The 11,221-nt window shown below is 36.5% G+C and overlaps 2 protein-coding genes across 2 annotated transcripts; one reads left to right on the top strand and one right to left on the bottom strand.

Moving 5' to 3' along the window:
• Positions 1 to 3,733, bottom strand: LOC18595993 (ankyrin repeat-containing protein At3g12360). The gene is made up of 4 exons (XM_007024202.2): positions 3,497 to 3,733; positions 2,904 to 3,374; positions 2,371 to 2,786; positions 1 to 1,782 (listed from the first exon to the last, which is right to left on the bottom strand). The coding sequence occupies exons 2-4, from the start codon at positions 3,364 to 3,366 to the stop codon at positions 439 to 441; spliced, it is 2,223 nt and encodes a 740-aa protein (XP_007024264.2). The 5' UTR covers positions 3,367 to 3,374; positions 3,497 to 3,733; the 3' UTR covers positions 1 to 438.
• LOC18595992 (ruBisCO large subunit-binding protein subunit beta, chloroplastic) lies at positions 4,596 to 10,470 on the top strand. The gene is made up of 15 exons (XM_007024201.2): positions 4,596 to 4,792; positions 5,919 to 6,172; positions 6,255 to 6,380; positions 6,766 to 6,903; positions 7,006 to 7,101; positions 7,238 to 7,480; positions 7,603 to 7,837; positions 7,924 to 8,093; positions 8,181 to 8,258; positions 8,362 to 8,433; positions 8,564 to 8,668; positions 8,765 to 8,857; positions 8,947 to 9,039; positions 9,884 to 10,007; positions 10,111 to 10,470. Exons 2-15 carry the CDS (start codon positions 5,933 to 5,935, stop codon positions 10,122 to 10,124), a joined length of 1,827 nt encoding a protein of 608 aa, XP_007024263.2. The 5' UTR covers positions 4,596 to 4,792; positions 5,919 to 5,932; the 3' UTR covers positions 10,125 to 10,470.

The raw sequence follows: 11,221 nt of genomic DNA, 5'->3' as shown, positions 1-11,221 counted from the left end.
TTCAACTCCGAATAGAAGTGCCCATAAAAGAGAAAAATAGTCTAAACAAGACCTTTTAAAAACGAACTCAGTACAAGCTCAATTGAAGATCTCTATCCAGAAAAAGAAACTGAATACAGACATGGAATGGAAGAAAGGGAAGCACTTGCAACCCATGTGGACATGGTATATTAATTCTTGTGGATGCATTTATGTTGAATAAAAGAAAAATCAAACTTCTGGGTTGAAAGTGTAAGCCTTCAAAATGAATGATAACCTCGGCGGTAGCAACTCTCAACAACTGAATTAACAGAAGATATACTTTCCCTTCTGAGGTCTGCAAGCTTCTTTTCTCCATTTCAACTTCCGTAACCAGTGTTCAACCAATATCACAGTTAGACCGACAAAAGCTGTTCCAAGAACTATAAAGGACGAATAGTTGCTGAAGTATTTCTGTCTTTAATATGCATGATATCCTAAGGATGTGGAACTATCGACATCAGAGTTGGTCGATTGACTCAGCTCTGACTGGTTTTCACTAATGGAATCAAATATAGAGCATTGCGACCGGTTTTTTCCTTCGATGGCAGCATCAACAACTGTTTCCTTTTTTTTATCTTTCTCTTCCCTCCACCTCAACTTCCTCCGTCGATGCCTAGATAATGCAACTCCTAGATAAATGAACAAAATTCCAAGACTCCCTACACTGGCAGCCAGTAGAAACTCCACAATCCACCCACAATCTCGACCTTGTGGCATAACCACCCATGTGCCAGAGATGAAAGCCGTCGTAGTGAATGACAAAGATACCCACAAGAGCTTGTGAGTGATCAATATTAGCCTCATTAACTGTTTTCTTTGAAAGGGGATGATGCTGACTAGAGCTACTACAATGCCTAAAGAAGTGAACAATGCGATATAGTTGCTTATCATAAAGACCTTGAAAGCTTTTGTTCTTCCAACTGTTGATTTCCCTTTCAAGGGTCCCTCCTGATACACACCACCAGGAGGGTTTATGCCTGCCGCGAACGTAACTGTAGCAATCAACATGGCAACCAGTATTATTGTGTTCCGGGCATTTAGTGCTGCTTCTCTGTGCATTTCATATTGCTTATGCTGGCGACTTCTATGAAGTTTACTTAGTTCTTTCCTGTGTCTTTCACTGGCACACTTCAATTGCCACAGATTCCTTAGTTTATCCTGCTCTTCCTTTGAGGACTCTGGTTCTGATAGCTCACCCTCCTCCTGAACATTAGATTTCTCACCGTACCCATGCTCATGTAAATCCTTTCTTGATGCTTCTATCGTACTTAGAGCAGACAAGTGTCCACATGATTTACTGAGATGCTTTCGCTGGTGCCATTGAGTTGGCAAAACCATTCTCTCCTTCCAGGACTGTGGTAGAGACCCTGCAAACTGACTCTTGAGAAACTTCTCTGTTGAGTTCGGTGCCGTGCTTGATGTAGCCAAGTGCACTGATGGCTCGATGCTAGGTTTGGAGTCTTTGGGATGTTCACCAACACTTCTTGAATCAAGCCCAGGGTGAAAAACTTTTAGCTCTTTCTCCTGGATTTCATCTCTGGGGTTTTCAAGTGTCACCATTGACGGATTGATTTGTTTAATATCTGGCGTAAGAGGTGAGAATTCCTTGCTGCTTTTACCTCCAGCTCTCTGTAACAATGCCTTCAATTGCTTGTTCTCTGCATCTACTCCGGAATGTTCAAGGATATCTAATGCCGTGTATCCTTTAAGATTCTGATGATTGATGTCCACGGCAGTTGTATCAATGATGTACTTCACTGACTGAAATCATCTTGACAGAAAACTTTGAAGTTAAATAGTAAAATGTACAAGCACGTGTTGTGATAATACTAGGGGAACAAATATCATAATACCAGAATCTGATCAGTGAATTTTCAGCAGAAACTGTTTTTCTGTTCTCAAGCTCAATAACTATTGTTTTGGAACATATTTGAGGAAAAATACAGAAACTCAAACTTGAGCTGTGTCTTTAGAATTACTTCCAGCCAGCACATTTGTTCCTTTTTGCTTGTAATTCTTGAAAATAAACTCCACAAATATGTATATATATATATATATATATATATATATTTACTGCATATCCTGTTAATTATGAATGAAAATATTCATAACATTAAATTATTAATAACATATTCAATTACAAAGATATGTGACAGAAAATAAATTCTCTTGTGGAGTTTTTCCTCTCCAACTCATGTGTATATGATAATAGTATAATAATTGATGACAATTGCCACTACATGAGCTCAACCCCGATCATATGAAATTATGAACTGTGAAAACCTGTGCGTTTACAAGAATTCGTGTGTAAAATTGCAGAGAAAGAAAGAGAAAAGAAGAGGGAGTTACTTGGTAGTTCTCTCTTAGGACGGCAAGATGCAATATGGTGTTTCCAAATCCGTCTTGCCGTCGGAGAAGATTGGTAAAATTGAAAAACCGTGCTAAAAATAGAAATGCATTATATTTTCCAAATCTTATGGCCAGATGGAACACTGTTTCTCCATCTCTAGTCAAATATCCGATGGAAGTGGGAGAGCTTGACAGAAATGCTTCAAGAATGGTCATATAGCCATTAATCGCTGCTAGGTGCAACGGCGTGTGACCATCAATGTCATATTGCAAAGCAAGGTCAGGATCATGGCTCAAAAGCAATTTCGTCGTCTCCAGGTGCCCTCTGCTAGAAGCATAATGCAATGGAGAAAGTCCTTTCTTGTTAGTCTTTCGAGCAAAGTGCGGACGTACTCGCAATAGCTCATTTATGATATCTGCATCAATTCGCAGAAGAAATGAACAAATTGAAAAAGCGAAGATCATCTAAAATGGTGAACTTGAAATGTAAGTAAATTACATAAATATAGTTAACAGAAACTGTTTATTATTACTTATGTGTCCGCCCGATACGGCTACATGCAAAGGAGTTGAGTCAACCCTATCTTCCTCAAATTCCATCAACCAGGACTCTCTCAGCATGAGTTTCACCACATTGAGATGCCCATTTCTGCAGGCTAGCAAGAAAGGGCTCTGGTTTTCATTGTTGAATTTGGTTGCCGCCACAGGATTGCTCTCAAAAAGCAGGGTGATCACCTCAGCGTTCCCTTGACGGCATGCTTCATGTAACGGAGTCTCCTGCCTCTCATTCTCTGATAGAACCAAGTCAGGGCACAACTTAACAATTTCTTTCACCAAGTCGGCATGCCCGAATCTTGCAGCAAGATGTAACGCGGTGTTCGAAGAGGGATCTCTTCGTTCAAGAATTCCTTTTTTCTTGCGAACTAAACTACTAAAGGAGTGCCTGTAATTTCTTGCAATTGCCTCTAAAAGCTTTGGATCCATTTCCTTAGGCATTGAACTCTCTATCTCCAGTAGCATAAGAATAAAAAAACAATCACAGAATTTAGAAGAGGAATGAAATAGACTACCATAAAGAGAAAAAAAAAAAAAGAAAGAAGATAAAAGGACTTTGTTAACTTCATACCTTTCGCTAGTAAAAGCACTTCAAGGCAGACCCTTGTGCTTTTGCATCTACTAGAAATTGTTCTTAGGGGACTCTTCCTGTTCCTAAGTCCCTACCTACCATGTTCAACTAATACACATGCTTCCTCTTTATAATCCTGGGAAAGTACCAGAAATTGGATATCATGTAGCATTTAGTCAACTTCAAACTTACTTCATAACGATGCGCTGAGACATGCAGAATTGCAGGAATTGGAACCTAAAATCTTCAAGCACAGCTATCATCTAAATATTTGTAAACGAATTGACGGAGACTTAGTCTTCATAATTTTTGTTTGGGTTTTGTGTGCTTAGGAACTGGTCTTCATTCAACAAACTATTTGGTCTACTTTCAAATGTATGGCATATGAAAAAATTGAAAACGATTAAGAAAGTACCATAAATACTCTGCCGGTTGCTGCAAACCAAGGTTGGTCCAGAAGGAAGGGAAGCGCACAGCACTTTCTTTCTGGACTTTGACTACTCACATTTGACATTTTTGTTGATGATTTGACTTGACTAGCCAAATATTATAATGTTGGACTAACTATATATTAAGTAACTTGTAGGAAAAACTGATGGTTTGACACAGGGTAATTCATTTTTAAGAGATTTAAGGATCAAACTATACTCATCAAACAATCGTTTTTCCTTTTTCAAAAAGGAAAAGTACCCATTATGTTAATCATTTGGTACAAGAATATATATTTTTATCTAAATTAAATATATTTATAAGTTTAAATAGATATGACAAATTTATATACGATACAGCAACACAACAAGAATATGATATGAATTTAAGTAAATTTGGATTTTGTAGCAATGTTGCTAAAATATCTTGTATATTCAAATTTACAATATAAAATGATGAAAATTATCGGTGTTGATTGACATATATACTAGTTAACTATTTTTAATTAAATTGAGGTAGAAATATGTTACTCCTTTGGGCTGCCCTGCATTACGCAGACTAAATCAGGCTTGGGCTCCATATGAAACAGCTACAGCATCAGCCCACAGACAAGGATCAAAACAAGGACTGACATGACAATTTAAGTCCTCCTTATCAACTGTTTAGATTCATTCCAAGCAATGAGGACTACCCTAAGAATTCTACACTATCGACACAGATATCAAAACCCCCTTCCCTATAATTAAGACTTTTAACCACTGCATTCACTCACCGGAGTTTCCCAAGCTGACATTTTTGCTGTCTCTTGTGTATTCCTTATCTTCACAAACCCTTTTAAAACCTATCCTATCAACTGCCATTTTCCAGGTAAAAACTTTCCCAGTTTTCTTTTTGTTTTGTGAATGTTTCTTCTTTACATTTTTCTTTTTGTTTCCTCGATGCTGAGAAAATGTAAGGAAAAGAAGAGAAGAGAAAATTTGCAGTGTATATAAAGTTCACTTTTGTTTTGCTTTATGAATGATGGAAACTACATTTGAAGTAGGACAAGCTTTTATTTTAGATTCCTGGGTTGTTGTTTATATGTGTCTATATAGGCAAAAGAATTGATGAAAGAAGTTTCTTATTTTTTTTTCTTATTAATATTTGTTTTTTGTCATGTGAATTTTCTGGGATAACCAAAAAAAACTTTGTTTTTGGTTGTTGTAGAGGATAAAAAGTCCATGTCAAGTTTTCAATTTGATATTTTCTAGTAAATGGGTTCAGACATGGTTCCTGAATTTTTGCATGTATTTTCTGCTAAATTATTCTAACTTATTAGTCATTAAAGTGGAAAATTTAAGTTATTTTCTGCTTTGAATTTGGTTTGATTCTTGTGAAGAAATTTGAATAACTCTGGATGTACTTGTTGAGAAACTCTTGGGTACAGAATTTGAAAAAAATTCTAGCAAGATGCGGCTGGTAAAGATTGATAGTGTTTTTTGCATTCCATATGGTTTCTACAGCCTAGTAGTATGTGATACTTTCTGCATTAAACTGACTAATATTTGCTTTTAGAAACTCTTTTATTTAAATTCTTTTCATGAGTATATTAACGTGTCTATGTGCTTCTCATTATTAAAAATGAACTTGTTCAATTGTATATCTTTCAGTTTCCAAAAGCAGTCCATGTTGTTTGTATATGAATGGTCTAACAAAATAATGTTGCCTTGAGATCCTCTAAAATAGCCTCATCAGTCGTCTATAACTATCACTGTCAGTGATTTGGGAGATTATTTCAACTCTGCCTTGTAAATTACATGTCAATATCATGTGTGAAATATGGAGTTAATTCATATCCTTAGTGTGGGCCTTAGATCTATCTATTTTACAAGGATATCTCCCTTTCTTGTAGAACTTGAAGCTTATGACTTTAACACATACAGTTTTTTTGCTCTATCTGTTTAGGTGGCCATTAATTGGATCTGTATGTCTTGTGTTTTGTTTAATGTTTCAGATTCCTGAAAGAAAATGACATCATCTTTCAATGCCTTGTTGTATAGCTCCCCAGCATTTCCCTGCAGTAGGACAATGGACAAAAAGTTTTTGAGTTCTTCAGGTCGACTATCGTCATTTGATTCTATATCTTCAAGTGCCATTGTAGGCAGGAAACAGAATGTGATTTTACGGAGAGGACACTCTTCCAAAATTTGGGCTATGGCCAAGGAGTTGCATTTCAACAAGGATGGTTCTGCTATTAAGAAGCTTCAAGTATGTTGGCAATGAATGGTTTGTTTAGTCTGATCTCCTTTGGCAATTTTGTTTATGTATTCTTTTTTCTTTTCCATTTCAGACAGGTGTTAACAAACTTGCTGACTTAGTTGGTGTTACTCTTGGTCCAAAAGGGAGAAATGTAGTTTTAGAGAGCAAGTTTGGCTCCCCAAAAATTGTTAATGATGGTGTCACTGTTGCTAAGGAGGTATGGTCACCTTTTTTTAATAATACTTTTGTTATTGGTGTTTGATACATAGAAGCAATCAACAACAAATGAATAGCAATGAATTATTTCTCTTGCATGCCAGTCTTTCTTATTTTGATTGCATATGTCGAAGTTTTGACTTCTTCAGTTGATGATAAATGATTAACCACCTGGATTATTTACTGGATATTTTGCTCTTTTTTTTTTTGGTTTCAGATAGCTTTAATTGTTTGTTTACTTAAGAATACTTTTTTTTTCCTGGGTTTGACTGGAAAATTTGCTCTCTCTCCTCCCCCCCCCCCCCTCCCAACCCTCCTTTTTTTCATTTTTTAATTTTTATGCAAGCTGCTTCTTTCATTTATGATTTTTCACTTCCTTTTTATAGGTTGAGTTGGAGCATCCTGTGGAGAACATTGGTGCTAGATTGGTAAGACAGGCTGCTTCAAAGACCAATGATCTAGCTGGTGATGGAACAACCACATCAGTTGTTCTTGCACAAGGTTTGATAACTGAAGGTGTTAAGGTTTGTGAGAACTTCATATCTATTATCTCATTGTAAAATTTGATGTCCTATCTATGCTTATATTGCTTTAATGCTTTTTGGTTTTTTGGTTATTTTCTCCAGGTGGTTGCTGCTGGTGCAAATCCTGTTCAAATTACAAAAGGTATTGAAAGCACTACTAAGGCCCTGGTGTCTGAACTTAAGATGATGTCAAAAGAGGTAAACCAGCGTGTTGTTCTTTCTACCATGATTCACAAAGTCTCAACCAATTTTACTTTCTAAATGGAGTTATAACTTCAAAATTTTCATGATGTATATCTGGAAGGCAAATTTGACCGTTGGTGTTGGTCTGCAGGTTGAAGACAGTGAACTAGCAGATGTGGCTGCCGTTAGTGCAGGAAACAACTATGAAGTAGGCAATATGATTGCTGAAGCTATGGGCAAGGTGGGAAGAAAAGGCATAGTGACTCTTGAGGAAGGCAGCGGTTCCGAAAACAGCATGTATGTTGTGGAAGGGATGCAATTTGACCGTGGTTATATCTCTCCTTACTTTGTTACAGACAGTGAGAAAATGGCTGTTGAATATGAAAATTGTAAGGTATTTGGCAAGTGTTGATTGATCAAAGGATCAACTCAGAAGCAAGATGTTATTCTCTGTAGGCAGATCCTCAGGGATTCTATTTTGAGAATGTCACTGACTTCTAAAGCTGTTTTGTGCAGTTACTACTTGTTGACAAAAAGATAACAAATGCAAGAGATCTCATCCACGTTTTGGAAGATGCTATTAAAGAGGGTTACCCAATTGTAATAATTGCAGAAGATATCGAGCAGGAAGCTCTTGCTACTCTTGTTGTGAACAAGCTCAGAGGGTCATTAAAGATTGCTGCACTGAAAGCCCCTGGTTTTGGAGAGCGCAAAAGTCAATATCTTGACGATATTGCTATACTCACTGGAGGTTTGTATGGTATCTTATGAAAATAGCTACATAAGTTGTACCTGCTCAATGTTCTCTTCTTAAACTTAAATGTAACACATATTTAGGTACTGTAATAAGAGATGAGGTTGGTTTGTCATTGGACAAAGCTGAGAAGGAGGTCCTGGGGCAAGCTGCGAAAGTGGTGCTCACTAAGGAGACAACTACAATTGTTGGTGATGGAAGCACACAGGAAGCAGTAAATAAGAGAGTTGCCCAAATCAAGAACCTTGTTGAGGTGCTTCCACTGAATCCGTTTTCCCCTCATATTACTATCTTCACCTGTGTTATCCTCTCTTTAGTGATAAATGTAGTATATATGCAGGCAGCAGAGCAGGACTATGAAAAAGAAAAGCTCAATGAAAGAATTGCAAAACTCTCAGGCGGTGTTGCTGTTATTCAGGTGAACCTTGGCCTTGCTTAATGCAAGTGTTGGTGGTATACTTAAATATGTAGTATATTGATGTCTTTTTCTTTGTTATATAATTAATTCTTTGTGTTTCTAGGTTGGTGCACAAACAGAAACAGAACTTAAAGAAAAGAAATTGAGAGTGGAAGATGCTCTTAATGCAACAAAGGTTTGTCGTTTGAGATTTTTTACGAAAGTTGCACAAGATATTTTACTCTCAACTTTTATCGCCTAACATCTTTTGTCAAGCTTAAATTCAATTTCTTATTGATTCTAAAATACTCAATTTTTTTTTTCAGGCATCTGTTGAAGAAGGGATTGTAGTTGGTGGAGGCTGCACCTTATTGAGGCTTGCAGCTAAAGTTGATGCTGTAAGAGAGACTCTTGACAATGATGAACAGAAGGTGATGCATGTCTTAAATTTTCACTTATCTATTGGACTATGGACTTTCTTATTAGGCAATGAAACATTTTTTACACCTTCTAATAATTTTTGGCAGGTTGGAGCAGATATTGTTAAAAGGGCACTGAGCTATCCAATGAAGTTAATTGCCAAGAATGCTGGGGTCAATGGGAGTGTTGTCATTGAAAAGGTATGCTATTGTGATGTATCTTGTCTGGTCATATTTCGTTTAGCAGTTATTAATCTCATCACATTATCTGTTCTCATTTTGGCCATCAGGTGCTGTCTAGTGACAATCCCAACTATGGTTATAATGCTGCAACTGGAAAATATGAGGATCTGATGGCAGCTGGTATTATTGATCCTACGAAAGTGAGTTTCTTTATTGCTTGAGACTGTTCTTTACTTTTTTTCCTGTCCAGAAGAACAAGAAATTGATTTATTCTCAGGAATGCTGAGAGCACTTTGGCTCATACATAGGCAATAAGCATATGATTAAGCTTCATGAATGTTCATCTTATGCCTTATTTGTGAATCTTACGTGGAATAATTTAAACTGAGGGGTGTGTCTATCTTTCTCTTAATCATTTTTCTGGCTCCTACATTCCCATTATATTTAGCCATATACAGCCACAAATTCCTTTTTTAATTTATATTCCAAAAAACTCTTATATAGTGTATTTGTGAGTATACTTATACCACACGAAGTTTGTTATACTGGTTAGTATATATATATATATATATTTCTCCAATATTTTCATTAGGTGTGACTTAGGCTGATTAAGTCATTGGCCTCATATATATGTGTTACATGAAATGGGGGCAGATCTCATCATCTGCTACTTAAGACTTTAGTACAGAGACTTGGCATGCTAACTGGATCTCTGAACTCATGTTTAAACTAAATTAGGGCAACTTTCTCAATTACTGGGCTTGCTAGTTATCAAACAATGAGCTCTGTTCACATGGCATCAGAATTATGATTTTTACCCTTTTCTGTCAATGTTGTGCATCTGTTGCACTTCTCAAATATAATCAAATGATTTGACCTTGGTATTCAGATTTAATATAGATTGAGTTGATTTTAGTAAATTGTTTGAAAACATCCTTTTTTTTTCCCATTGATCTTTTGTGTGCCCTACTAAAAGGATGGCTGTCAAGTTGAACATTATGTTTGGCGATTTATCAAGTAATCTTATGGTGTTCTGAAACATAGGTGGTAAGATGTTGCTTGGAGCATGCAGCTTCTGTTGCAAGAACATTCCTCACATCAGATGCTGTGGTTGTTGACATCAAGGAACCTGAACCTGCGGCTGCTGGGAACCCTATGGATAACTCAGGTTTTTATTGTTGATTGGAAGCACTACTTGATGCTTTTGACCTTCAACATTTAAGCTTTGTTCAAATGGTTGGTTAACCTATTGCCTTGCTTTTTGTGATTAGGTTATGGGTACTAAACTACCGTGCACATTGATGAAAACAATTATTCTTTAGTCCCAGTGGCGGAATGGCAGCAGCTGAACCAAGGTTTATGAGACTATAGAGGCTCAATTTTTTTTTTCTCCATTGAGGCATAAGTCATAATTTTGTAACTTCCAATTATAGTCTTTCATTCTGGTAGTGAGATTGGATGCTTTTCCCCTAATAATTATGCATTGTTAGAGATGGTAGGATTGTTCATGTTTCCAGTAAATGCAGGCATGTGTACCCCTGTGAAAGCAAGGTACCACACATTTGAGCATAGTCAAAAAAATTGTTTGTATATCTGTACCCTTGTTTTTGTGCTAAAGTAATTTTATTGAATTATGTCTTCAGAATATTTCGGCTTAGGTCTAAAGGTAGTCACAAAAACTGCTGAAACTAAAGGGAATTTACCCAGTTTTGACATTCTCGAAACTCGAAAAAATCCAAGCATATTGCTCCGAAAAGATGGGAAATAGTAGTTTTGGTGAAGGCCTAGCCATTCCTTTGTAGGAGTGAAGAAAATGTGAGATAAAAGTGAAAGTAAATTATGGGTTTTAAAGCTCAATCCATTCACCAACTTAGGCGCACTATCTTCATTTGCATTATTGTGATGGCTGTCAAAATCTCCACTACCATTCTCTTTTCCTTAATCTCAGTTATCCCTGTTTTGGTAAGTGTACCGTTTGTTGGGTTTTGTTCTTTCTCGCTTTTGTATTGCCTCTGTCCCCAGCTGTCCCAAGCCACCATTACAGCAATTTTGGTTTCCACCAATTAGAGGGCTAATTTCAACTCTTTAACTCCATAAATAGTATGAAAGAAAGGCTGGCAATTAAAGGTGGGCATGTTAAAAAGAGTAGATATTTGAATACAACACAAGAACCACCCCTCATACTGTTTAATCATCAACAACCATATCAAACTTTCCAAAGTACAAACTCATTGTTTTACAAAACAAAATGTATGGATGATGTATGACTTGTTACAATGGATCTAGTAATATTGAATTAAATTGATTGATATATTAGTTTTCAGTAATATATTAAGGGGAGATATGAACAATATCAAAGCTTATGAACAATCTACCAACCCT

The sequence above is a fragment of the Theobroma cacao genome, chromosome 6 (genome assembly GCF_000208745.1).
Source record: "Theobroma cacao cultivar B97-61/B2 chromosome 6, Criollo_cocoa_genome_V2, whole genome shotgun sequence".
NCBI classification, from domain to species: Eukaryota; Viridiplantae; Streptophyta; class Magnoliopsida; order Malvales; family Malvaceae; genus Theobroma; species Theobroma cacao.
This window is presented reverse-complemented; position numbering and strand designations above follow the sequence as displayed.